General features: G+C 40.9%; 1 protein-coding gene across 2 annotated transcripts in view; it reads right to left on the reverse strand.

The window, feature by feature from the left end:
• The window catches only part of FRMD4A (FERM domain containing 4A), a 344,320-nt gene that overhangs the window by 197,697 nt on the left and 118,709 nt on the right, over positions 1 to 27,914 (reverse strand). For both annotated transcript variants that reach the window (XM_061582284.1, XM_061582286.1), the window contains exon 2: positions 13,844 to 13,909. In XM_061582284.1, coding sequence (XP_061438268.1) covers positions 13,844 to 13,909 — 66 coding nt within the window. The remainder of the gene's footprint in view (positions 1 to 13,843; positions 13,910 to 27,914) is intronic.

The raw sequence follows: 27,914 nt of genomic DNA on the forward strand, positions 1-27,914 counted from the left end.
AACATACTCATTTTTGTAAGCGATTTTGCCTAATACGCATTCTAATATTATTTTAACTAGTATATACATTTTTATGCACACTTTACCTAGCATATGCATTTTTGTACACATTATTTGGTTGGAGAACTGAGAAGTATGAATTTTGAAGGATGACTGAGTTTCGGTTCATGTATTGCTTCTGGAAGAGCAAAATAGGTCGATTTGCCTCTAAATGCAAACTGAATCAAATTTCTCATCCCTACAAACAACAAGGGAGATTTGGAAGAAAAAATATGTTATATGGGGCAATAAGATTCTTATCTCCAAGGCTGCTCTCAGAGAATAACATTGGGTGATTGTCTTTTGGCCCCAAGGCAGTTGTGCTGTGGGGTGCCGCAGGGTACCATCTTGTCCCCCATGCTGTTTAACATCTATATGAAGCCCTTGGGAGCAGTCATCAGGAGATTTGGGGCAAGGTGTCAGCAGTATGCTGACGATACCCAACTCTATTTCTCCATAACATCTGAATTGGGAGAGGCTGGTCAAGCCCTTGGCCGCTACCTGGACTCAGTGGTGGGATGGATGAGGGCCAATAAACTGAGTCTGAAAGACAGAGGCACTGTGGGTTAGTGGTTCCCGAGTTCAGATAATTGGTCACTTGCCTGCTTTGGATGGGGTCGTACTCCCTCTGAAAGAGCAGGTTCATAGTCTGGGGGTGCTCCTGGATCCATCTTTGTCATTAGAGGCCCAGGTGACCTCCATAGCTAGGAGTGCCTTTTAACAGCTTCGGCTGGTAAGACAGCTGCGGCTGTTTCTGGACTTGGATAGCTGACCACTGTTGTCCACACACTGGTAACCTCCAGGCTGGATTACTGTAATGTGCTCTATGTGGGGCTGCCCTTGAGGTTGGTCCAGAAGTTGCAGCTGGTGCAAAATGCGGCGGCAAGACTGCTCACTGGAGCAAGGTATCACCAACATGTCATCCCATTGCTGAAAAAATTGCACTGGCTGCCCATTTGCTACCGGGCCAAGTTCAAGGTTCTAGTTTTGGTGTACAAAGCTCTATACAGCTCAGGACCAAGATACCTGAAAGACCATCTTACCCTTTATATAACCAGTCGATCACTGCACTCTGCAGGTGATGGCCTCCTACAGATACCATCTTATCAGGAGGTTCGTTCTGCACAATATAGGAAACGGATCTTCAGTGTGGCGGCACCTACCCTGTGGAATTCCCTCCCCTTAAATATTAGGCAGGCAGCATCTCTGTTATCTTTTTGGAGCCTTTTGAAGACTTTCTTCTTTCAACAAGCCTTTTAAGTTGAGACCTATCCCAGTCCGTGTCTGTGTTGGAATTGCTTTTTAATATTTTTTTTAAAACTTTTTTAAAAAACCCAATATGTTTTTAACCCTTTGAAAAAGATCTTTTTAAAGCTTTAAAAAAATGCTTTTAAAGTTATTTTGTTTTAATGTATTTTAAGGTATGTTTTTATGATATTTTAAAGTGTTTTTAGTGCTTTTGTTTGCTGCCCTGGGCTCCTGCTGGGAGGAAGGGCGGGATATAAATCAAATAATAAACAAAAATAAATAAATCTCACAAAGCCTAATGACCCACTCCGACTTACATACACCAAATAGCAAATGGTAAAATTCTCAGGTCCTTCAGAAAACCAAAATTCCTAGATTCTTTGCATGGAGGCATGGGAGACACACCATTTTCACCCATAAGAGGAATTGTTCCAGTAAGAATAGCTATTTCACATTAAGAACAGAAGTTTTGTATCTTTGCCTGAAAAATTCATCTCTCATGCTGCTTAATGCCAACTTCATTTGTCTTTCTGTACAGCTGCACTTCCAGTATAATGCATTGTTTCACATCTATTCAAAGCACTTGGGCAGACGTACTGTGATATAAAATGCTATTTCCATTTTCACAGATGCCTAGACATCATTTGCCTCATTTCACTTCTCACATTCATGTTTAAAAAACTGAGTTACAAAACAGCCAGCATGATCTGGTGGTCAAAACATGAAACGGGGAGTAACTAGGTCCTATTGTCCCTAAATTCCTACAACCTGGTCAGAGATTACTTTTACAGAGGAAAACGTTAACACAATAAATAGCAGGAGTGAGGAAAACTCCACACTTTACACAGCGATTGTGTTAGTCATAGGTACTCTGAATATCTGGACTTTGCTTGTGGCATCTGCCCGGGTTCATTTGCTTTGGCCACCTGCATGGTAATTTATCTCTTGAACTACTGCACAGATTTGTGGGAGCACCTTGTTCCCTTGCATTCTGTGCTTGTGCTTTGTTTTGTTCAGGCTGATGTAGGTCAATCAGCAATGGTTTAATGTACAGGGCAACAAATTTAAAAGCGCCATTGATGAAATGCCCATCATATGGTGGCATCGTGTATAGATGTGTGGAAAGGGTCATAAGCGTTGGCTGTAGCTAAATTGGCATTTGGGTTCTGGCTGAGGCCATATTCATTACTGACCTTTCATTTTCAGGCATGCTAAACACTGTAGTCTTTGCAAGATGTGCTGGTTGTTAAGCATGAGAGAGTGTTTACTTTGGCTTAATTTTGAGATCATACCAACTGGAGCCTAGTGCAAAAGACATACACCTAGAATTAAAGAATGCTGAGTTCAGGAGTTTGGTTTGAGTACCAGAACTGAACAGTCAGTCCTTCTACATAAAAATCCCCTCCTGACTACCCCAACCTTTCTTCATTTCAGCAGTATAATTTAAAGCACTGAGAAGTCATTTTGTTGCTGCCATTGGTAAATAACTAGGGGTCAGAAATCCTTGCTGATCTACTGCAAACCACCCAGAGATCTACCAGTAGATCCAGATCTCCCTTCTGCCTACCCCTGCCTTAAGAAATAAGTCAATGAATATTGCTACCTTTGAGATATCAACAGTTTGGGGGACCCTCTAAATGAAAGGCTGTATATCCCTCAAAAAGTCTTATTACTTCCATCCTCCCTGCTTTCTGATGATATCTCTACTGGCCATGCTGCCAAGTGGTTCAGAAAGCAAAGACAGAGACTTACAGAAATGTGGAGCATTCTTACAGAAACAATGACCACTGTCAGTCAGGCAGAAAATGCTAATGTGTAGCTGCTTAGTACTGTAGCTTCCTTGGTTTCAAAAACAGATACAGCATAATACTGAAATACAATAAATATTCTCCTTTTAGTTAATTGTCTGGAATATCAAATGTTCTCTTTATTGTGTATTTTTCCTTCATGCAAGGTCAATGACAGACCAGCTGGCACATTCCTCTGAGATGCTACTTCCTCCCGCCTTTCGTCATTCCTTCTTCTACTAAGTTCTTTTCCCATCGGCAGTTTAAGCAAGGAAATCTAGATGAATCAGGTTAGCCCTGCTGGGTTTCATTAGTTTTAACACTGCATTTCTTAGTTGTGGCATTCATTTCCCTGGAGCTATCTGACCGAAATGACCTTTGTGCACACAAAGATTCTTGGCCTGGATCGTCACTAGGCACCGCGTTCTTTGCCATGTTCCTCACCCCCAAATTTGTTATAGCCAACCCATGACTCTGTGCTTCTACTTTTGCATCTTTTTCATTTTCATTTATTTCTGCTTTGTTGAATGTAATTGTTTTGGCATTCAAAAAAGCAATACTACCCTATTTGATTATCTTTATTGGCTACTTCATATTGTTACATTAATCATTTCTTTACAGTAATCAGGTGCAGAGATGGCACTTTATTCTTGTCTTTTGTTAGTTCAATAGCTAAAGATGCTTCCTCAGTGGAAGCTAACAAAGGTGCTTATTCAATCGTTTTGTTAGCTGGTGATTACTACCTACAACACTGACCCACATGTTTAGCTGAAGGCTGGACAGACAAAGAAACAGAAGTCTGAGGCTTTGCAGCTGGCTCCAAGAGAGAGATGTTTGTTTTTGGGGATATGTTGCTTTCTGTGTGTTTGATGACTCCCTTCCTCTCTTCAAAACATGTATAATTCACTAATAGGCAAAAAAAACCTTGCGGTTTAAGAGCGTACCTATAGCCCACAGATATTTCTATCAAACTTTAAAAAGCAGGGAAATTGGGCAGCTATAGTGAATGCACCAGGGGAGCAGGAGACCTGAACTCCTCTCTGAGATATTGGACTGCCCTACAAATTGGTCAGAATGCAAACACAATTTGGGTTGGTGTTTCACAGTCCAATCCACTTGCTGTGCAGCTTGCAAGAATTTGGTAACACTCTCTCAGGGAAGCCATGACAGTCTCAAGATAAATCAAAGTCTGGTGTGGGTGTGGCCCCCTGATTAGCCAAGCCCAGCAGCTGTGAGGCTTTTAGAACACTGACAGTTGGTTCTTACTGAGCATGCCCTGAGTTATCATAGGCTTCCAGCCAAAATTTCTTAAATTAATTAAAAATCAACCAGGCATTTTTTTTAACTTTTAAACTGCAGAAAATGAAGGTCAGAGTATGGGGCAAGGCCAGTATTAGGACTACAGGCACTGATTATTAATGAATTTCAACAGGTTATGAGAACTCTCAGAGAAAAAAAGTCCAAAAGGGCTCTGAGGTTTTTTCCTCTTTTTAGACTTTGAACTCTCGATTCTCTCTGACTGTTTTGTGTATCACCATGAAAATTGAGAGGGTTGTTAAGCAAGCGTTTCTGAGTTTAGTACTATACGTTTTGTAAGGTTTTGTTTTGAAATGAGCTTATGGGAACCATCAGAATCGCATGGAGGGTATTTTCAATTTAACATTGCAGAATGTAAAAAATCCATGCTGGCTATAGTATACAGCCACTCTCGTGGTTGTATAATAAACAGATATTACTAAAGCAGCAGAAGTCTCCATTACTCTCAACACAAAAAAAATAGACCCTGAAAAAGGATGCCTCCCCCCCCAAAATCCCAACTACTTGAGAGACAGGGGACAACACAATATCTCACACAGAAAGCCAAGGAAGTATAATATTGGTCAGCAGATATATGGACCCGGTTCACATGCAACACTAAGCCAAACGATGAGTGTGAGCAAGTGAGCATGGGAACACAGGAATACTAGGTCAGACCATTGGTTCATCTAGCTCAGTATTGTCTTCACTGACTGGCAGTGGCTCTCCAGAGTTTCAGAGTAGGAGTCATTTGCAGCCCTACCTGGAGATGCCAGGGACTGAATCTGGGACCTTCTGTATGCAAGGTAGATGCTCTGCCACTGAGCTATGGCCCTTCCCAGGGAGGAGACCATGATTGCTTTCCTATTCCTGCTGCCACCACTCTATCTGGGGCTAAACCAGAGCTTGGAAAAGTTACTTTTTTGAACTACAACTCCCATCAGCCCCAGACATCACGGCCACTGGATTGGGCTGATGGGAGTTGTAGTTCATAAAAGTAACTTTTCCAAGCTCTGGGCTAAACCATGGTCAGACTTAGTGTGTCATGTGAACTCAGGCTTTCATTTTGTCTCACTCCAGACAAGCCATAAGCTGTAACTAAGGTTTGCTCTTGGTTTACAGCTTGTGGTTTGTCTGGGGGAGACAAACCATGAGCTTGGGTTTGGATGACATGCTAAGCCAAACTATGACTTACCTCACAGCATTGCAGCAGCAGCAGCAGGACCAGAGGAAGAGCAAAGCAGCCACAATCTTCTCTCTGGGAGCGTACATGCTTGAGCATTTGCACTAAGTTATGGTGTGGCTTAGCATTATGTGCAAACTGAGCCATAGAAAAGTTGTCGTTGTTGTCTTGTTGTACTCCAGGAATTAGGTAAGGGTTATAGCTCAGTGGTAGAGCATCTACCTTTTATGGAGAAGGTCCCAGGTTCAGTCCCTGGTATTTCCAGGTAGGGTTGGGAATATCCTCTGTCTGAAGTCTAGACAATACTGAGCAAGTTGGACCAATGGTCTGACTCAGTATAAGGGAGGTTCCTATGTTGCTTTGGTGAACCTGGGGCCCTCCAGATCTTTTGGACTCTATCTCCTATGAGCCTCAGCCAGCATGGCTAATGCTCTGTTGAAGTTGTGATCCAATAACCTGTGCCCCATGCCTGCCATATTTAGTAGGGAAATTTTATTTGCATCTCTTATTTTCATTCCCTTTAGTAGGAAAACTGTTTTGCATTCACCAGTTTGAAATGACAGCCATTTTCCATTTGAGTAGAATGAACAGGGAAGAAAACAGAGCACCCAACAGCATGAATATAACTCACAAAATGTTTAACATTCAGAAAACATTTGCTAGTGGATTCTGATACGCACTACAGCAGACCGTATTATGTCAGACAAACAGATGCAGTTGCCAGGTAAGTACTAGCATAAGTTAGAACTGAAAATTTATAATAAAAACAAAGCCTAAACTTTAGTGATTTTCACTGTATTAAATACCAAGGGCCTACTCACACCACAATACGGGTGTTTTGTGGTTGCGGGAAAGTCTGTTTGAAGCAGCTATTGCTCCAGGGAGAACAGTGTGCAGAGTTGGTTTTCATTGTGTATTAACAAGTATTTTCTGGCTTGAATGCCACATATCAGTCTGGTTTACATGCCATGTTATAACATAGTTTGAAACAAACTATGATTTAAATGAACAAGCAGCATGCTGATGCACACTGCTCACAAGCTCCCATTGTGCACCTCCCTTGCTCCTGCTGCTGTCACACTGCAAGTGATACAAACCAGAATCTGAACTGTCATGTTGTCCAAATCGAGGCCCGTAGTCTGTAAACGGAGATAAAGCTTGGAGAAAATCAAATCCCAAGTTCTGGATCAGACAACATGACAAGCCAGATTCTGGCTTGCTTTGTCCCACTGGTGCAGCCAGGAGCAAGAGTGGTGAAGGAACAGCTCACAGCATTAAATCATAATTTGTTTTAAACTAGGCTTTCCCCTTAGGCACTATGCAACCATCAGTGGAGAGTTTTGACTGGGTAGCACTTGTGTCATCACCAATACACCTTCCCACCAACCCATGAAGCAGTTTGGAGACAATTTTTAAAAAGTTTTGTGGTTATGCTTAATAAAGCCAAAGATTAAGATATAAACTAAATAAACAAATGGGTGCTGATTAAAATATATCTATTTACTGAAATGTCTGTCATGAAAATTATGGAGCCAATCTCATACCATGGGCAAAGAACCTGTTGTGGCTGAAGACATATTTAAATTTGCCCATTTTCATCTAACATCTGAAATGGCCTTACTCCAATACAAATGAAATAATTACTAAGCATCTAAGCATCAGACTCTTTTAGGATTATGATACTATATTCACTAACAGGGAAAAAAAAAACCCTGTGGTTTAAGAATGTATGTATACCCAACACATATTTCTACCAAACTTTAAAAAACAGGGAAATTGATCAGCTCTAATGAATTCACCAGGAAAGCAGGATACCTGACCTCTTCACTGAGATATTGTACTGCCCTACAAATTTGTAAAAATGCAAACACAATTTCATTTGCTCTTTCACAGTCTAATCCACTTCCCGTGTAGCTTGGAAGAATTTGGGAGGGGTGGAGGGAGGGGAGGAGATATCAGAGGCTAAGCCCCTTCTCTTTCCAAAAGGAAAACACTGTTAACAGTATCATTATTTTTGGGGTTTCCCCACCTTTTTATTCTATAGCAGGCACATGCAGCCTCCCACCCAAATTTAAACTAAAGCTGTCCGTGGCCCCATCCACACCAGACACTTGTTCTAATTTAAACAGCCATGACTTTTCCCAAAGAATCCTGGGAAGTGTGATTTGTGAAGGGTGCTGAGAGTTGCTAGGAGATGCCCTATTCCCCTCACAGAGCTACGATCCCCAGAATTCTCTGGGAAGAGGGGCTGACTGTTAAACTACTCTGGCCCCTGCAGCTCTGTCAGGGGAATAGGAATCCCTCCTAACAACTCTCAGTACCCTTCACTTCCCAGGATTATTTGCGGGAAGCCAGGATTTTTTCAAGTGGAATAAATGTCTGGTGTGGGTGTGGCTCCCTGATTAGCCAAGCCAAACAACTGGTAGTCTAGTTTTTAGAACCCTGACAGTTGGTTCTTACTCAGCATGCCTGTGCTATCAGTTAATTTTCTTAAATTAATTAAAAATCAGACAGGCATTTTTTTAACTTTTAAACTGCAGGAGATGAAGGTCAGAGTATGGGGTTAGGTCAGTAATAGGATTACAAATATTCTGTGAACATAGCTGATTTTTAATTAATTTCAACAAATTATGAGACCACTGACAGAAAAAAGTCCAACAGCAGTCTGGATTTTGTTCCTTGTGTTTCAGTCTTTAAAGTCTGGATTCTCTGAGTGTTTTGTGTATCATCATGAAGATGTAGAGGGTTGTTAAGCAAGCATTTCTGAGTTTAGGACTATAAATTTTGTAAGATTTTGTTTTGAAATGAGTTTATGGGAAGCAGCAGAATGGCATGAGGGGTATTTTCAATTTATTTATTTATTAATTATGCTTGTATACCGCCCCATAGCCGAAGCTCTCTGGGCGGTTTACAGTAACTAAAAACAAATACAATTTAAAATACATCTTTTAAAACACAATTTAAAACACAATTTAAAACAATATAAAACACATGCTAAAAAATTAACATTGAGGGGTATTTTCAATTTAACATTGAAAAATCCACACTAGCAATAGTATACAGCCACCCTTGTGGCTGTATGTTTGCTGTACCACCCACTGAGAAATTGCCAATGTTTTCACCTCTACCAGTTGGGTATTTACTGCAAATTTTATATGTGAAGCTTTTAAAATTCTTCATTCAAACAGGTGGATTTAAAAACTTGTATGTTAAACTGGCAATTCTCCAAGTTGATGTCAAATAAGAACCGATTTCTTTGGCAGAAACAAAGATACCAGGATAAAATGCTTGTGATTCAACTTGTGTACGTGTACATACAAAAGGTCTTTATAAAACTGCATAACCATTCAGACAAAGAGAAAGTTGGTTGCTGAACAAACCTTTCATGTGCAAAGGCCTAATGTTAAAGGCAGCACAGAAACAATAAAATAAACTAATGCAGAGAGAGAGACAGAGACAGAAACAAAGAGACAGAGAGAGTCTAAAGCAGGGAAATGACCTGAATAAATCAATTCCCACCCACCCCCAAAGTTAAGAAAAGATGTTCACTGTCTGGAAAAGATTAACTTATTGCAGTCAAACATTTTTATAAAAAATAAACTGCTGTAAACTAAATGCATATCAAACAGAAACATAAAGAATGGGAGCAGCAAGGATGGAGATCCGAAAAAGCAATAGTTTGCTGCTTCTCAGGAAAGAAAAATATAACCTAGCATTAAGTCAGTGCACAAAACAGTCATTAAACAAAAAGGACAAATACCCATAATAAGGCTAAAGACAGATGCAGTATTTGTAGAACAGCAGAGCTACTCAGAAGGTGCTTTCCCTGTATTCAGTTCAAATGCTCCTTGTGACTCAGGAAGTGGCATCATTGCATTCCGTTCAAACGTACCTACTCCTCCCTTGGGTCAAGCTCCAAAATAAAAAAAAAATAGCCCTGCCATTTCCCCCATCTGCATTCTGAAGTGGTACATCCCAGACATGAATTTGTACCACCTCAATGAGATCTACGGGAGGCGGGGTATGGAAAAACAGTTGTGAAACTAGGGTGTTTAAAGTAAGAAACATCTATTTTCTCAAGAACTGAGCCAATCTGAACAGTGAAAACAGTTCCAACTAACAACCCTTACATATAAATTTTCCTCCCGTAGCAAACAGCAGCTGGAGAGAGGAGTGCCCAGTTTTTATTAAGACCATCTCTTCTGTGCACACTGCAATCACAATCCTGATCAGGGTCCCTGTGGCTGCTATTTTTTTTTAAAGGAAAGAAACCCAGACTCGTTTAATGTAACATGTAGTTTGGCCCTCTGTAGGATATACTATATAGCTGTGCAAAGAATTGAGAAGCATGATTAACAATGATCTACTTATGCAAAAATATAAAAGAAACAAGTAACAAATACATCAGTTTAATTTTTCTCTTCCCATTCCACAGCCTTATTTTACAAATTAGTGCAATTAGCATGAACAAATCCCAGCCTATGACTTGGTGGCACAATGTTTGCTTTTGCTAGGTGATCGCATTCATTCATTATATAGACTACATTCACTTTGAAAGGATATATTTATCACATTTCTTTGTTTTGCTCCCAGATCTATAAACACCTTTCAGTGTTTGGATGCATTCTTCCATATAAATTTCTAAAGCATTAATATTCACAGTTTCATTTTCAAGGTCTCAATTCTGGTGCCAAGAAAATTCTTGGTTTTTAAAGATGACTTCCTGAGCACTCTACCTAGGGCCAGTTCAGATAAGGTTCTTTAATAATCCAATACAGTCAGAAAAATGCATGCAGCTGATCACGCGGAATGGGATTATAGCGAATGAAGGTACATTTGCAAAAGGGAAGAGAGGCTATCTGGTCGCCAGGCCTGAAGCTAACTGTCCCGTTTTGTTGTAAGTAAGTTGCTCTGGGAGCCTTTTTGGCTGAAGAACAAGGTAGAAATACTCTAAACAAATAAATAGTATATGGGGAGAGCAGGCACAACCCTACCCCCCTTCTACCCAAACCATAATCCAAACCAGCTCTTCATTTAAACAGCCCCTAAAGCACTGCACTGGCATAAAGATCGTGAATATCAAAAGTGTGCCCTTGCTTCTGGTCTCTCAATTTGGTTCAGAAAAAGAAAACACTTTCAGATTATTTTCTGCTGCCTCTTTTGGTTTTGAAATAACCTTGTTGAGCCATCTGCACAACACAAAGCGGTCCTGAAATGCGTTTCCTGCTATTCAAATCATTTTCAAAAGGCTCCCATTCATCTTCTTCCTTTTTTGCTAGAATGAAGCTAACATTCAACCCTACTCACCCCCAAAATGCCGGAGTAATTAAAGTACTGTGTGTTTCATTTCCTGTTTCTAGCTGTACCAAGCAGTGTTTTCTTTTAAAAGTCATTTTCTAACCCTTCTGATTAACCCTTTGGAGACTTCATGGCAGCTAGGGCAGCCTAGGGAATAACAGAATGAGCTTGGAAATCTCTGCAACAAAACCTCCTATTCAACTTGCTGGTTATTCTTACGAAAATAATTATCTATCACTCAGCTATAGATCAGTGGTAGAGCATCTCCTTTTCACGCAGAAGGTCCCAGGTTCAATCTCCAGCATCTCCAGGCAGGGCTGGGAGAGAACCACTGCAAGTCAGTGTAGAATATATGGAGCTAGATGGAGCAATGCTCCTGTGTTCCCGTGCATGTGTCATATAGGTGTAACAATGGTCAGTGCTACAGGGTTGCTAAAATGGCTACTAAGATGTATGAGTAACATTCACACTCTGTGCTCTGCAAATAAAAAGTATTATTATTATTATTTCTTCCTAAGCTGGCTCCCTTTATGTTCCCTTTGTAAAACTGTTTGCCAAAGAAATAAAACATAGATGTTTTAAGATGTATTTTAGAAAGAAAAGAATCCAATCAAACGGTGCGTACAGTGCTAAGCCTATGACATAAGGCTAGCAAGGCTGGAGGGTTGATATCCAATTGTGGCACCCCACTGACACAACAGCCATCCTGTTAGTTGGAGCCCCACCCTTAGCATACCACAGCAGCCCAATTCAATGGGTGTCTTGCACTTTTTAAAAAAAAGGTGTACAGCCACAATGATTATACTCTGTGACAGCTAAGCTTTGTGTACTACCTCTTGCCCTAGTCCGTGCGCAACCACTTGAACAACAAGGTCAACTCTGAAACTTCTTGCGCTGACATTATATTGGCTCTCACCTAATAGTTTCTTCACAGTAACTTCTACACACTGACCAAATGCGTGGAGGGAGAAACAGGATCACATCCGTTGGCCCTGCCAAAACTTCTGTGTCTTTGGCTAAAGCTGAGAATGGGCTTTATGCAGCCTGCAGCTGCAGCTGGGAATCCTGATTATTCCAGGGTTTCCAGTACTGAGTACACACCATGTGCACATATGACCTATTCTCACCTAGGCTGTGGCCAAACATGCAGATGTTGTGGAGGCAGGTTAATCAGTGCAATCCTGCTACCCTTCCACATGTTAGATTAGCATGTGGTAGATAAGGCTGAGAATAATACCTGGGTCAGACATAATGATTTAATAAATGACAGATTATTATACTGAGAATAAGCATTGTGCCTTTGTGCTCCCTCTTGCACACTACAGTTGAAAACTTATATAAATTCAATAATATTTCCCAAAAAATGAGATAAAAACAAAATGCAACTGTATATCACAAATAAAACTGAGCAGTATGCAAACAAAAATAAAAATAAAAATGAAGAATACAGGAAAGTTTGGATAAACATATAAGCTTTTAGTAGGCATATACTGTCTCCACCTCATGAATTATCCAAGGCAGGGAATTCCAGAGAGTGGATACTATCACAAAGAAACCATACTTTCCTGTTAGATCCAAAACATGAAACTGTGGTTTAATCTTGGATTATAAACCAGGATATAAAATCCAGGAGGGAAGGGAAAGAGGAAACACATGGGTGCAGGCAACAATAGTTCTCAGTCTAATAAACCATGGTCTGAACTAGGTCTCATAGTACAGAGGGATTATTGAACATGGGATGAACACTCATCCCATCCCACTGTCATCTTTGGTAAAATAGAATTTTGGGGGTTCTGTAAGGTTTCAGTACCTTACAAGACTTGTTTGACCAGACAGTCAGGTAAAGAAAATGTGTATACAAGAGCAAAGAGCCTCCACCATATTACTTTCAAATCTCTTAAAAACCATTGTCTATTTGCAGCCCAAGTTAGTCCAAGGGCAAGATATGTTAGTATTGTTATCTGATTAGGTTTCCTCCAGCCCCTGAAAGTGTGTGGGATGTAGGGTGTAGGTGTGTGCATAATCAGGGTTCTTGATCACAGGGATCACCTGATCTGTGCTATGTCAGATTGCAGGGTGTAGCATTGCCTCCTTCCGGAGAAGCTGATTTTCTATGTACACAAGGTTATAAAAAAGTGCAACAAAGGGCTTTTTATTCCCATAGGCATTTGGTCTGTTAAATCTTTTATTGTTTTTGTACTCCGGGAGTTTTTTTTTAACCTGCTGTCCTCATCTCTTCTAATTGCTTAATTTTGTAATATGCTTTTTGTTGGCTGATTGTTTTAAATGTTAATGTTATAAGCCACCTGGAACATTTTTTTAAAAAACAGAAAAGCAGGGACAAATGTCTGTAAAAATAATAAACAACATTATCAGTTTGAAACTCTTGAAACTCTATCATTGCTATAAACCTCTTGTGCCTCAATGTCTATGCTATAAATTTAATGTGACAAGCAGTCTACATATATGTAGGTCATGGCAGTTACTTAACATTGAAGGTTTAGGACATAGAAGCTTTAGTATGCTGGTAAACAGCATACAACAGAAACTACCCAGGCACAGATGGAGTTGAAACAGGTCAGGACATTATAAGTGAAGCCTCCTTCTTGCCTTGCAAAAGGATTCTGTGGGGTTATTTGTGGTTTCAGTTTGTCATCTGAAAGGGATATACTACGATAATGAAAAATAGACTGTGGTGTGTGTGTGTGTGTGTGTGTGTGTGTGTGAGAGAGAGAGAGAGAGAGAGAGAGAGAGAGAGAGAGCACAAAAGGCACCCACTTCCTGCAGAATCTTGGGGTTTCTGTTCTAGGTCTCCTGTTCACACATTGATCCATCTTGATCCTGCTTAGTTTGTCAAATGAGAAAGGATCAAAACCCGCAAGGAAGCAGAGTAATGGAGATTCCATTAATTAAATTAAAAACCTCTTCTGTTGTACAGAGCAAAAACTGAGATCCATGGCAAGAATTCAAATCTGCAGATGCAATTCATTACCTGTACAAGGAGTTCCAGCTTCCTGTCATCAAGAAGGTGCACTTGACACCGGCGGCCCTCTGTCATCTAGAAAAACAGGACAAAGAAAAAAAGTTGGAGTAGATGCTTAATTCACAGGTTTGGCAAACACTGCAAGCTGCTGTTAACACGTTAAAGCCTTCACTGCTCCAAACACTGTCATGGCAAAGGATTTCCCATTCACTCTTTAGCTTTCCCTGGCACTGGCAGAAAGAAAAGGTTGGAAAGAGAAAACAAAAAAATCACCCTAGCAGCTGTTACTGAATGGCACACGCTGACTCTGCTTTAACTGAGCCCTAAGAATGGGGATTGCTCCAGTGTACGAAAGAAGTTCATGAAAGAGGGCAATACTATGTAGCTCCTCCATTGTCTTTGTCGATATACTAAGCTAAGGGCAAGTCAGATGACCTAGTCTTGGACTGCTGCCAGAACCACAGAGGAGACCAGCCTTTCCCAACCTGGAGCTCTGTTTGGGACTACAACTCCCATCAGCCTCAGTCAGTACGGCTATTATCAGGCACCTGCTTAGGCCAAGCTCCTGGCCATGTTGCTGCTCATCCTTGCAGTTGCCATCCACTCATTTTCTCTATCCCTGTAGCCCAGAGGGAGAATGCACATAAGCAAGGGATGGGAATGAGGAGAAAGAGGAACAGATACCACTGTCTGCTCATCTGCATGCCTGGTAGGATGTTGCCATTAGAGCACATTAGAAGCAAGGTACATGATTAGCAGTGTAATCTGATGTTTCTCATGCTGGACTGCACCCACTCATACCACAGGTGAGGGACTAAATGTTTAAATGCTCCATCACAAAAACATGCTAACCTTTAATGTACACGGACTTTTATGCATAAAGGACACTTCAGACAAAGGATTTTGAGGAAAGGTTGAAGGAACTTGGCATGTTCAGTCTGATGAAGAGAAGGCTGAGGGGCGACATGATTACACTCTTTAAGTACCTGAAGGGCTGTCACATAGAGGAGGGTACAGATTTGTTCACTGCTGCCCCAGAGGGTAGGACTAGGACTAATGGTTTTAAGTTGCAGGAGCGTAGATTCAGACTGGACATTAGAAGGAACTTCTTGACAGTAAAGGCAGTTCGGCAATGGAACCGACTGCCTAGGGAGGTGGTGGGATCCCCTTCGCTGGATGTCTTCGAGCAGAGGCTGGACAGCTATCTGCGGGACATGCTCTAGCTGAGGATTTCCTGCTGTGAGCAGGGGGTTGGACTCGATGGCCTACAAGGCCCCTTCCAACTCTATGATTCTATGATGATTTTACCTCCAGTAGCCCTGCTGTCTGAGAGGGTACAGCTCAGCAACAATATACAGTATCATGTCGCACTGGTGATGGTCTGTTCTGTCGCTGAGACATTACTTTGGATAAGATGGCATGACGTTTCATCCTCTCCCTGTTACTCTGGAGTTTTGATTTACCTAGTTTTGTAATATCACGGCAACAGTTTTCTACATAGCAAAGTAATTTTTGTTTCAAGGCAGATGGCTTATAACCATTATTTTATTCTGTTCCACAGCAGAGAAAGAGACAGGTACCCTAACAAGAAATGATCTGCAGCAGTACAGCACATTTCTTAACATCCTGGCTTTATGAGCTCATGAAGGAATGCCAGGGCTTCTTTCTATGTTCTTCTGATAACAAAACACAACTGTTATGTGTGTCAAAGGTACTTCACTGCACAGCAAGAGCAGAAATGATCCACTGCTTTCTTATCACAGAGAGATTTCTGCACTTAACACTTTCAGAACTTGCAAGTCTACCTTAATGCCTCTGTTGGTACTGGTGCCCTCAGAATACCTCAAGGGATGAGCCAAGGAATCATGCTCTGAATTCATAGGGTTTATTAGACATTATACTAGTTTGCCTCAGGGGGAGGGGGTCCTACAAAGTAGTTTACAGTACTTGTAAGCCCTCTATTAAAATGGCAGTATTGTGAGATGAATACATGAAAAGTCACCCTATACAGTAAAACACCTTTTTTGATTGTAAAAAAAGAAAAGCTCTTGTAAGAGACATAGCATGTAGTTTTAATTTTGAAAACTATAATGTAAAATTATCCCAACTGATTATAGCTTTTGAACTGAGGAATGAACTTGCGTAGCATTTTTTAAAAATAATATATCCATAGATTACTTTGACTGGCAGCATCTTCCCAGAGGCCCAGACAGAGGTTACATGAGGGAAAAAAAATAATTGGTGATGTTAAGGATTGAATATTAGATGTGATAATCACTTGCTTGGTCCTTGCATACTTTGTTATTATTATTAAATAGCGATTAGGGGTAGGGATGAGGTAGAAATTAAATTCAGTTCTCATTTAAGGGTAAACCTACCTAATTCACATTTTCCGAAACAATACATGAACCAAAGCACAGACATCCTTTGACATTTGGAGTTCTCTGAATTTTGCAAGGCAGCTCTCCAGAAAAGTAATGTGTACAAAAATGCATATACGGTAAAGTGCGCAAAAAAATACACATATTAGCAACATTAACATGCAAAATGTGTTATATTAGGGCAGTGGTTCCCAACCTTTATGAGCACGGAACCCCCGTTATAAGCTGAAAATGTTTTGTGGCCCCCTCCCCCCAGGGAGGCAGGCTGGCTGCCAGGAAGGAAGGAGCAAAGCAGCCTTTCTTTGCAGGCTTGCTTCTTTTTGCTTCGCAAAAAGCCCTCTCCTCTCATTCTAAGCAAGGGCGTTGCCAGTAGCAGCAATGCAAGGAGATGGGAATCAGTGATAGTAATCCCCTCTTCTTCTTGGTAGCTCCACCCTCAGCCTCCTTTGGCATCTGCCATGTATTTTATAGGCAGATGCCTGCCCTTAGTGAGCCTGGAAGACGCTCTGGCACTTCAGCAAAAGGCCTCCCCTCTCATTTTAAAAATAATAATAAATAATTCATTTCTTTACTGTTCACAGCCCCCACTGGATTACTTCACGGCCCCCCTGGGGGTCCCAGCCCCCAGGCTGGGAACCACTGTATTAGGGGAAATTGCTTTGCAAAAATGTGTATATTGAGCAAAATTGCATACAAACGTGTACACTAGTAGAAATTCACACTAAAATGCTGATGAATTCTCATGAGGACTTTGAAAATTGATGTGGAAATGGAGAGCTGAACTTAAGACTGGAAAAATGAAAAACAGAGAAACCAAAATTGACAGATTCACCCTTCCCTAGTGTAGGGACATCCAGATTAGGACCACAGCATGAGGCAGGGGAGTTTTTAACCCTATGCCCCTGCCATACTCCTAGTCCAATCCCAATCCGGCAGCTGTTATTTGCCATGAGAGGTAAGCTGCAATTTGTTCTAGTGGGACATCCCTTCCCAATGTGGATCTGGTTTGGGACTGTGGTAGAGGCAAAGGGTTAAGGCCTTCTTACATCATGCCAAGATCTAATTCTGTACTGGGTTCCCACAGCTGCTATTCAGTAAACAAAAATCAAGCACACAAATAAGAAGCACATGACAATCATATCAAGTATAGCCTCGGCCTTTCTAGGTAGCAATAGTCTTCTTGTTCTGCCCCAATCATGAACATCCAAGAACAAGCTATAGACTTAGCATTTGAGTAATGGACTCATCCCTCTTGATACTTTCCCAGAGCTCCTCAAGGGACCTACCACACTGTATATGGCCTTGAGTGTGAGGAATCTATGTAACACTATTCACAGGCTCTGTCAATCCAGCACTGAGATGATCTCAGAAATTACTTGTCAAATGGAGATGATTTTAGGTTTTAGCTCCTAGATACATTAGCTTCCGCACCCATGTATTAGTGACAAAACAAAACAAATACACAGTGTGCTTCAAAAGGGACATCTATTGATTTCTTGCACTAACGTTTTATCTCCTTCAGCAAAATAAGTGCGAGCTTGACCTTTTAATACTGAATGACTCCAAAAGTCCTTTTGGAAATCCTTTCTTTAATATTGCAAATTCTTGACTGTGAGCTTCTATGGGACATTCACATAGAAACATGTGCATGTTTTCAGCAATACAGTTTTTTTCTTTATATTTGATTTTATATGTTGGATACAAGTTATCTATTTTATCTCTCACTCTTTGGCATTCATTTACCCTAGCAGAAAGGAAATTGCTCTTAAAGGAAGTTACTTTGCAATTCCCAGATCTTGGATTGTTTGCATTAAGAAATGATTTTCTAGTTACCTCTGACATCAATGTAAAGCTTTAAATCATTTACGGACTGCTGACCCAAATGTTTACACAGTGGATTTTTCAGCCAGGGTTCATATACAGAAGAAGGCAACTGTTACTGCTCCACAAACCATCTTGGCAGCTTAGTGTCTGACCCATTCATCTTTGTGCAACCCCAGATATGAGCAAGAAGCATCTAAGAAAATATCCCCTTGCGTCCTGGGAAACACACAGACTATTCTTTGCAAATCCCTGGCCACAGGTCACAGTTAAATGATGACTAGAATATACTGCTTGTGACAGCTTTTGGATGGAGCACAGAAAAATGAGAGCTCTGTGTGTACAGTTGTGCCTATTCACTCACAGTTTCAAAAAGATTCATCAACAGTTGCAAACAGATCTGGCCAGTACCTTCTCAGACAAGATGTTCCTTGAGAACCCTGTTAGCTGAAATCATCATTTCACTAAATTTCTCAAATGCACAAAACACAAATGCTATTTATTGTGACAGTTCTATACGTATCCATAGCACATTTCACTAGCCTGCAAAAGAAAGATGTTCCATTTCTAAATTTTCTTCCATGTCTCAGATTTAAAAAGAAAATTGCAGTGGGGAATAATAGGCAAAATTGTCTGCTGATTCTGAGTGGGGAAATTTCTAAGTGGTGTACATAATAATTACAGAAAACATATATTGGATAAAAGCAATTAAAGTTAATCATAAAAATAGAAAGCTTCCTTAAAATGCCTGCTGGAATAGAAAGGTTTAAAAGAAATACATAACATTGTCCCTGGTACAGATGTACAATTTGCTAAAAGGATGAAGAAAAATAATTATTTGTTTCATTACCCTCTTAGGCTATCCACAATTTAGCCAGCAGATAATTTCAGACAGATGAACTAAAGAATATTTTCCCTAAAAATGTTCTCCAGTCACCTCTCAGATTACCAATCAGCCTTTAACCCTGCTAGGATACAGCTGCCCACGGGAAACCTATCAATTAAGATGGGGCCCATCCATACCTAACTTCAAAATCCACATTTTCCACATTTGGTTGGTGGCCTCAAGATCCATACCATGTCCTGTTTGTGATCAGATTCATCTGTTAACACCTGATTTTCAAGCATCCATATGTGTGGGCTTTTTGGGGGGGTGTCTAATTCATTTTTACATTTTGTCATGCCCCCAAGCCCATCCCAAACATGGACAGAGGGTGGGACCGACCCCTGTAATCTGCCCATAATGCAAAACAGGGCAAGACATCCTCACTACAGAAGTTAGAGTGGTTAATAATCAGGACAGAAATAATAATAGGTTTATAGCAGGGTACGGGAAGTGCGGATTTCTCTAGAGAAAGTCCAAAATGACGGGAACATCATATGGACAGTGGTGAATTAATGGACTCACAAGGGGGTTATATCGCAGATTAAAAGGAGGTATAGATGGGCTCATGGAGTACACATCCAATGGAAATTATTCTAAAAGCGATACTGAGGATTGCATCAGAGCTGTCCCTTAGAGGTCATAATATCAGAAGGACAACACAATCATGAAATGTGACATGTGATCCAGGAAGAACCCAGTTCAAATATTTTCTCAGGCATAAACTCACCAGGCAGTCTTAGGGATGCTACCACCCTTTCAGCCTCAGTGCCCTGTTTTTAAATGTACGGGTAACAACACTGCTCTATCTTACAGGGCTGTTGTCAAGACAATATATGTAAAATGATTTGAATGTTTATGCTATAGAAATGCTAAAGCATTAATACTGCTCCAGTCCTTTGCACAGAAGGAAGATCTTCCAGCTAGCATCCACAGGAGATTCAGGTAGCAATTCCATGGACACATACTTTAGGAGTAAGTCCCTTTATTATAATAAAGATCAACAACTAGATCTAGGGCCTTCTCGGTGGTGGCCCCCGAACTATGGAATGCCCTCCCAGACGAGATACGCCTGGCGCCTTCTTTGTTATCTTTTCGGCGCCAGGTAAAAACCTACCTTTTCACCCAGGCTTTTTAAACATTTTAAATTTAATTTTAAACCTAATATGGATTTTAATTTATAAACTCAATGGCAATTCTATTTTGGATTTTTATCATGTTTAATGTTTTTAAAATTGTATTATATTTTTCACACTTGCTCATATTTTAATTGTGATTTTATTTGTTGTACACCGCCCTGAGAGCTTTCTGCTATAGGGCGGTCTAGAAATGTAATTAAATAAATAAATAAATAAATAAATAAATAATAATAATAATAATAATAATAAATTTTATTTCTAGGCCGCCTATCTGGCCGCACAAGCGGCCACTCTAGGCGGCGTACAAGATCAAGTAAAACACAACATACAAACTACATAAAAACCCAAGAACTACAATATAAAACGAAACCGAACCCACCCATAGCTAAAACCAATAAAATTAGGCTACCCCAGGGATCTTGTAGGCCTGCCTGAATAGCCAGGTCTTCAAGGCTTGGCGAAAACTTGGCAGGGAGGGGGCATGGCGAAGATCATAAGGGAGAGAGTTCCAGAGTGTGGGGGCCACGATTGAAAATGCCATCTCTCTGGTCCGCACCAGTCTAGCTGTTTTGACTGGTGGGACCGAGAGAAGGTCTTGAGTGGCTGATCTAGTCAGGCGGCATATTTGTTGATGTTGGAGGCGTTCCTTCAGATAAGCTGGGCCGAGACCGTATAGGGCTTTAAAGGTTAGTACCAACACCTTGAATTGGGCCCGGTAAACAACTGGTAACCAGTGTAGATCTTGTAACACTGGAGTGATGTGATCGCGGTGACGGCTGTTCGTAATCAAATGTGCCGCCGCATTCTGTACCAGCTGCAGTTTCCGGACCGTTTTCAAGGGTAACCCAACGTACAGCGCATTACAGTAGTCTAAGCGAGAGGAGACCAGGGCATGTACTACCCGTGGGAGAAGATGGACAGGCAGATAGGGCCGCAGCCTCTGTATTAGATGTAATTGAAACCAAGCTGCCCGGCTCACTGCCAAAACCTGAGCCTCCATGGACAGCTGGGAATCAAGGATGACCCTGAGGCTGCGGACCTGGTCCTTCAGGGGCAGTTTTACCCCATTGAGCACCAGGTCTAAAGCTCCTAATCTTTTCCTGTCTCCCACGAGCAGTACCTCGGTCTTGTCAGGGTTTGGCTTTACACTCAATCATACTTGCTTCTGAGTAGATACGAATAGCAGAGCTTGGAAAAGTTACTTTTTTGAACTACAACTCCCATCAGCCCAATACAGTGGCCATGATGGCTGGGGCTCATGGGAGTTGTAGTTCAAAAAAAGTAACTTTTCCAAGCTCTGATATAGCAGACTGTACTGCCAATGACTCCTTAAGAATGCAAGCTTGGGCAAGTTTACTCAGAAGTAAATTGTTCAGTGGGACTTATTCCCTCATCAGCAAGTTTAGGATTGCAAAGTTAATTCCCATAATTAACTGGAAATGGGTATAAAATGGAATATCCTATTCCCCACTTTCCACTTTTGCTAATTTACTTTTCAACATAAGGACAGCCCTGCTGGATCAGATCAGACCAGTGGCCCATCTAGTCCAGCATCCAGATGCCTTACGGGAAGCCCATGAAGAGGACCTGAGTGGCCGGTTTTAGAGCCAAACAATCCACCATACATCATGCTCTTGTCCTGCAGCACCTGGTGGATAAATATACATCTAACCCCAGCGGAGCACTCTACTCGGCCTTTATTGACTTTAAATCAGCCTTCGACTCGATTTCTAGGGACAGACTTTGGCAGAAACTTGAGGCTACAAATATCGATAAGCGCCTCCTATTACTAATACGATGTTTATATGCTAACACCTATCTACGTATAAGATGTAACAACACTTGGCATTTATCTAGACCTATTCCCATTTTTAAGGGAGTCAAGCAGGGGTGTATCTTAGCCCCCTTACAGTTTAACTTTTATATTAAATCCTTAGTTAAAAGCTTGATACCAATTTGTTTAACATCCGCCCAGACTATCTAAGAGGCCTCTGTCCATCCTTCTGTATGAAGACGATATAGTTCTCCTATCGCTGTTGAGTATTGGGTTAAGGCGCTTGTTGAGTGCCCTTGCTAATTATTGCAGAACTGAATTCCTGACAATTAATTATGATAAATCAAAAGTCTTAGTCTTCTCTAACAAGAGGACAAAACATCGTTGGCGGATAAATGAGCACCCAATTGACCAAGTAGCCTCTTTTAGATACTTAGGGATGATATTTCATTCATCGGGAGCATGGCGACTCCAAGTAAAGACTGCCATTGCCAATGCCCAGAGAAGTGCGAAGGCACTCCTCTCCTTTTATTATACTAAAGGGGGCCAATATCTTCCAGCAGCTATACAGGTGTTTGTGGCAAAAGTTATTACACAGGTGCTTCTTTGATCTATACTTGCTGTCCCATGTTGTGTTCCCAACCATATTCTACGCCTAGAAGTTGGGCTCCCTACAATAGAATCCCGTATGTGGACGTGTAGAATTAAATCATGGTTAAAGATTATGTTTGCTCCGGTGGGCTTGGCCCCTTATACTCTAACTGACGCTTTCCAGTCCAAATGGAAAAAGTCGATAAATACTAAACTACTAAGTTTAGGGTTTTCTATTCCCATGGTCCTCAATCTGGGTTATGCAAAAGCAAAAGAGTATATTCTTCAATTAATTCTTGACATCGAATTCCAAGGCCATCTGTCGTCGGCAACAAAATCTAGATTTAATGCAAGGCTATTTGTACCCGCCCATTATTTAACAACTTTGACTATTCCTAAATTTAGAATAGCGTTCACACTGGCCAGGTTTAACATCCTACCTTCGGCACTTTTGGAGGGCAGATTCAAAGAAATCCCTTATGACGAGAGGGTCTGTCCATGTGGTGATGGGGCAGCGGAATCGGTGGGGCATGTGCTACTATACTGTTTATTTTACCGTGATCTTTGATACAAGCTAATTACTCCAATCCTACATAACATTCCTGGCAGAAACGAGGCTTTTTATGTTGATTTTCTTTTATCTGACCAAACCCCACAAATATCAGCCAAGGTAGCTAGTTTTTGTGCCGCCGCTATCCTTTGCAGAAGAACTTTGTTACTTTGATAATTTGATTGTTAATTTGGAGTCCCAGAACCTGTTTTAATGAGATTTTAATTCCTCTGTGCTGTTTTTATTGAAAATCTATGTTCTCCTTTTAATGATCTATATTTTTATGCTGGTCTATGACTGTAATAAAGCTTATTCATTCATTCATTCATTCATTCATTCAGGACCTGAGTGCACCAGCTCTTTCCTCACTCGTGTCTTGTCAGAAAAGAACTTAGACATATGCCTATATTTAAGAGGTATATTTAAGATCTTGGTTGGACAATGAATTGCTGTGCTTCCTCATCACTACATATCTCTAGTTCTGAGTCACAGACATCTCAATCCTATCATACATTTGCATGAGAGTAGAGATGGAAGGACCCATTAAAGTCAGGTTCATCCCAGTTTTCCACAGGGATAGGATTAAATCCATCCCATCCCATTTCCAGGTAGATTTTTAATGGGCAATCCTTAAAAATCCATGTGGAAGCACACATTTTTAAAAAAGTACTTGTGAGGTGGTCCAAGGGTTGCATGCTGTCTCTGTTCCTGTTTTAAACATCTATAAACAGGGCATTCAGCCACCAAAAGCCTGGAGCAGCTAGAGTATGGGACTCCTTGTTCCCATATGCCTTGAATGCCAATACAGCAAGTCCCCCTGAGAGCAACAGAATGTCAAGTCCCATCACTCCCAGGGGCATGATGCATGTGGATTCAATACTTGTGGGAGTAAGGAGCCTCACGCACTAGCCACTCAGGCTGTGAGCAGCTGGATCCCCTATATGGAGAAGTTTAAAATGATTTTTCTTAAAGGAACAGAGGCAGTGTACAACCCCCACACTGCCTCATAAAGGAATCCAGAATTGAACCGGAAAGCGACCATTGGGTCATAATCCACCCAGATTGGATCAGGTGAATCTACTTTGAAATTCATGTAGGGTGGATTCCTCCCCCACCCCTACATAGAAAACCAATTGATTTCAGTGGAATTTCCTTCCAACTCATCAACTGTAATTAGGAGAAGCTAAGATGTACATTCCCCCACACAAAAGGAAAACCCATGCACACTGAAAACATGCCAGGAAGAAGGTACACTAGAACCTTTGTCCCTAATGTATCGTTTTCTGCTTCCCGGGTTTTGGAGAAGTATTCACAAAGGAACTGATAGGTTCAGTGAGTATGGAAAGGACTGTCACCCCTGCCATATGGGAAGCATTTAACCATGCAGTTATCTACCAGTACTCAGAAGTGGTGTGTGTAGCCCAGGAAAAATGTTGCTATAGGATGAGCTGTTTGAGGAAACAAGTTCATTGGTATTCCAAACAACTCAGGTTTGATTCTAATATGATTTAAGTTCAAATTGGAGCCATAATTTGAGCCAAGCAATGTTAAGAAGGCATAGTTTTTTAGTTTGTGTATGCCTGATCTAAGAGCTAATGTTTTCTCTCAAATAAATGCTTACAGAAAAAGAAATAAGAAAAAAGAAAAGAAAAAATAGCAGAGTTCAAGCTTTCATACATCTAATAATCTTTTTCTTTTGCTCTCTTAAATATTTTAATCTCATAAATTGATCCAGTTAAAATATATAATCTAACCAATTCTATTCACAATGCAGTTTATTACTACCATATCTGTTTAATTACAAAATATCTGGCAGAAAGAAGCAAAACTATATGTAATCAGATACCTCCATAACAAAGAAACTGCCCTCTTTGAAGAATGAACTCTGTCAACAAGCAAACTTCTGGTTTACTGAAGCGAAGCTGAAATTTCTTAATGATCATGTCCATTTGATCTCTACAATATCAGTTCTTAAACTTCCCCAAATGCAAACTTCACTGAGGCAAACAAACTTTAATTGGCAGTACATTCTGAAGAATAAGCTGCCACTAAAATACAGCATCCTGAAACTCAAAATAATTTGAAATTTGACTTTAGCTAGCACTGCATTCAAGCCCTGGATGTTAAGCATTTATTAGCTCAGCTGAGGGTTAAGTCCAATGTGAAAACCATATCCCAGGAAAAGAAGTACAGGAGATGGTGGGCGCTTTGAGATAATTGCTGTTTTGTGGGATAAAATTGCATACCAGCAAATCCAGGTAATGCAAGTGAAGTGGATTTTGCACTCTTTCACAACAAACTTGCTTCTACAAACAAAAGACAGAAAGTTCTTGCAGTAAGGAAAGTGACAGGAAAATGCATAGGAAGGTGTGGGATAACAATTGCATGACCTCATATAACCTCCTAGCAAACAAATGAGAATGAATGCTCAAATAAACAGCTGACATCATATAACCTCCCCACAAACTCCCCTCAGTTCAGCGTATAGGTACTCATTAAAGGCCAACTCCTCCAAGTATTCTGAGGTGGGAAAATACAAGTGATGTTAACACATTTCATTTCTATCCCGTCTTTCTTCCAAGGAGCCCAAAACAGCATCACAGCAGCCTTCTGCAGTAGGCTGGGCTGAAAGATAGCCACTTCTACCAAAGCCACAAACAATGACCTTCAGAAGTGAAGCTCCCACATTTTCCTTCAATACCGCTCGGTTTACTTTCAGAAGCTTTGCAACAGCACAATAACGTTTGCTTCAATTAATCACATGCATGGATGCTGTATCCCTTCAGCTCACACACACACCCCACTGCAAGGTGGCTGTGTGGACTGACTCCAAATGTGTACACCAGTCAATACAACCCCATGGTGCTGGTACTCCAGTTCAAGAGTTTTCGGCTACAGAAATTTTACAGACACACATGGTGCCAGCTAATAATATTCTGCAGGCTTGAAAGCATTAATGTATCACTAAAGAGATACATTTGTAAAATGTCTGCATTTCAAATGTATCACTGTAATTTCTAGCACTAGCGGGACACATAAATGCTGTAATTTGAGAATCTCTGTCCTGAAAAGTCTTATTCCTATTTTTTTTTTAAAGATTAACCTGAGACCTTTCCCTCTTGAATATTCTGGTTGCCATGCCATATAATGGCTGCTGAGCTGTTTTATATCACACACAGCTTTTCGAAGTATATGTATCATTTTAAACAAAAGAACCAGATGGACAATTCCATCTTCCTTTCTTCCTTGCTTAATGCTTACCTCATGTGTTTGAAAGAGGCTATTTTCAACATTTATAAGTTGATATTTCAACACCTTACTAAGGCCCTGCCTTCTTTTGGAGGGTCCACTTCCAGAAGAAAAACATGTTGTGTTACCTAAGGGCCAAACCACACATTAAATGGGAGGTCACTGAATGGAGCAATTATGCACATATCCAATTTGTTGTTTCCCAAGGAAACTTGGAAAATGAACTGGATGGGCATTCATGGATGTGGTCCCAGAGAGAGAGAGAGAGAGAGAGAGAGAGAGAGGGAGAGGGAGAAGGAGAGGGAGAGAGAGGGAGGGAGAGAGAGGGAGGGAGAGAGAGATCTAGTGGGAGATGCAGAAAGTAAAAGCCTGGGTGGGATTAGGAAGGCTGAGTGGTGAGAGGTCGCCATCATGCACATAACATTCCGATCTGGTGCAGAAATAGGCATACCTAAGCTCACAGTTCAATGGACATGGCCAACTCAAGAAATTGTACTGCCTGAAGAAGAGTATGAAATGGCCTTCAAGGTGCACAGTACCCCTGAACATGCATAGAATAAACTTTAAAGGTTTGTTTTCTTTAAGAGTAGTACATAGACCAAACATAATGTATTATAGTATGCCACCTGCCTCTCCCAGAATAGGCCCCTCAAACCTGAAGAACTGAGGCAGGGATCAGAGCTGAATATTTGCTATAAGGCACACTGTACCTTCTGGGTTTATACATGCTTTTTTTGCTGTATGTACATGTGAGGAATTAGTTTTGCAGCCTGATCTATCCATGTTGAGAGACATGTGCTCCCTGAGGCAGTCGCCACAGTTGTCAGTGGGCTTAGCTGAACTAACTGTGTGTTGAATGAGATTGTTAGTAGCACTTAGCATATAAAGATCAGCAATCAAGGTGCAAGTCTCTCTGCCCTTTTCAGTGGCAGCTAAAAAACAAAACAAAACACTGACTGGGAGTATGGAAAACCACATTATGGGCAAGTTCCATGAGGCAAGTGCTCTTAAACCAGGCTTGTGCAACTTACAACTCCGCAAGCCAAATACCACCAGCCATGCATGGTGGCCTACTAAGAGCTGATCCCCACCACACCCCATTTGCAGACCCAGGCATGCAGCAAAATCACATGGTTTATCATGTCTCTTCTAAACATTAAGGGCTCATCACAGGTGTGCATTCCAGTATTTACAAATCTGGATCCTGGAGTTTTCAGGATGCAAATGTTTCAGAAGTGGCTACACAGCACATTACAAGAAACACACAGGTTTTAAAATCGATAAACAACAACAAATATTCCTTTAATTAAAGGAACATGATGTCTCCATGCCTATATTCCACAGTCCCAACTGCTTACTACGAGCCTGGATGTGGACCAGTGGTTAAGCCTGCGCTTAACTTTAAAACATATGCCTAAGGCTGTTCCTTTAAAGTTATTTGGCCTGTGTTTCCACCAGATTAGGCTCTCTACCACCCACCCAGATAGTGCAGACTATTCCTACGGTGTGGTCTGGAAGGTGTTTGTTTTTTCTAGCTGATATCCATACTCTGAGAAGCTAAAGACCATAGCTCATCTAATGCAGAACTGTGAATGTTGGAGTATGTCTGGCTATTTAAGATAACATTTGTAGGAACATAGTCCTTTGGGCAGAGAAGATGAGGAATTTGGTATTTCTTCAGAGAGCTCGTGC

Source organism: Rhineura floridana, chromosome 8 (genome assembly GCF_030035675.1).
Source record: "Rhineura floridana isolate rRhiFlo1 chromosome 8, rRhiFlo1.hap2, whole genome shotgun sequence".
NCBI classification, from domain to species: domain Eukaryota; kingdom Metazoa; phylum Chordata; class Lepidosauria; order Squamata; family Rhineuridae; genus Rhineura; species Rhineura floridana.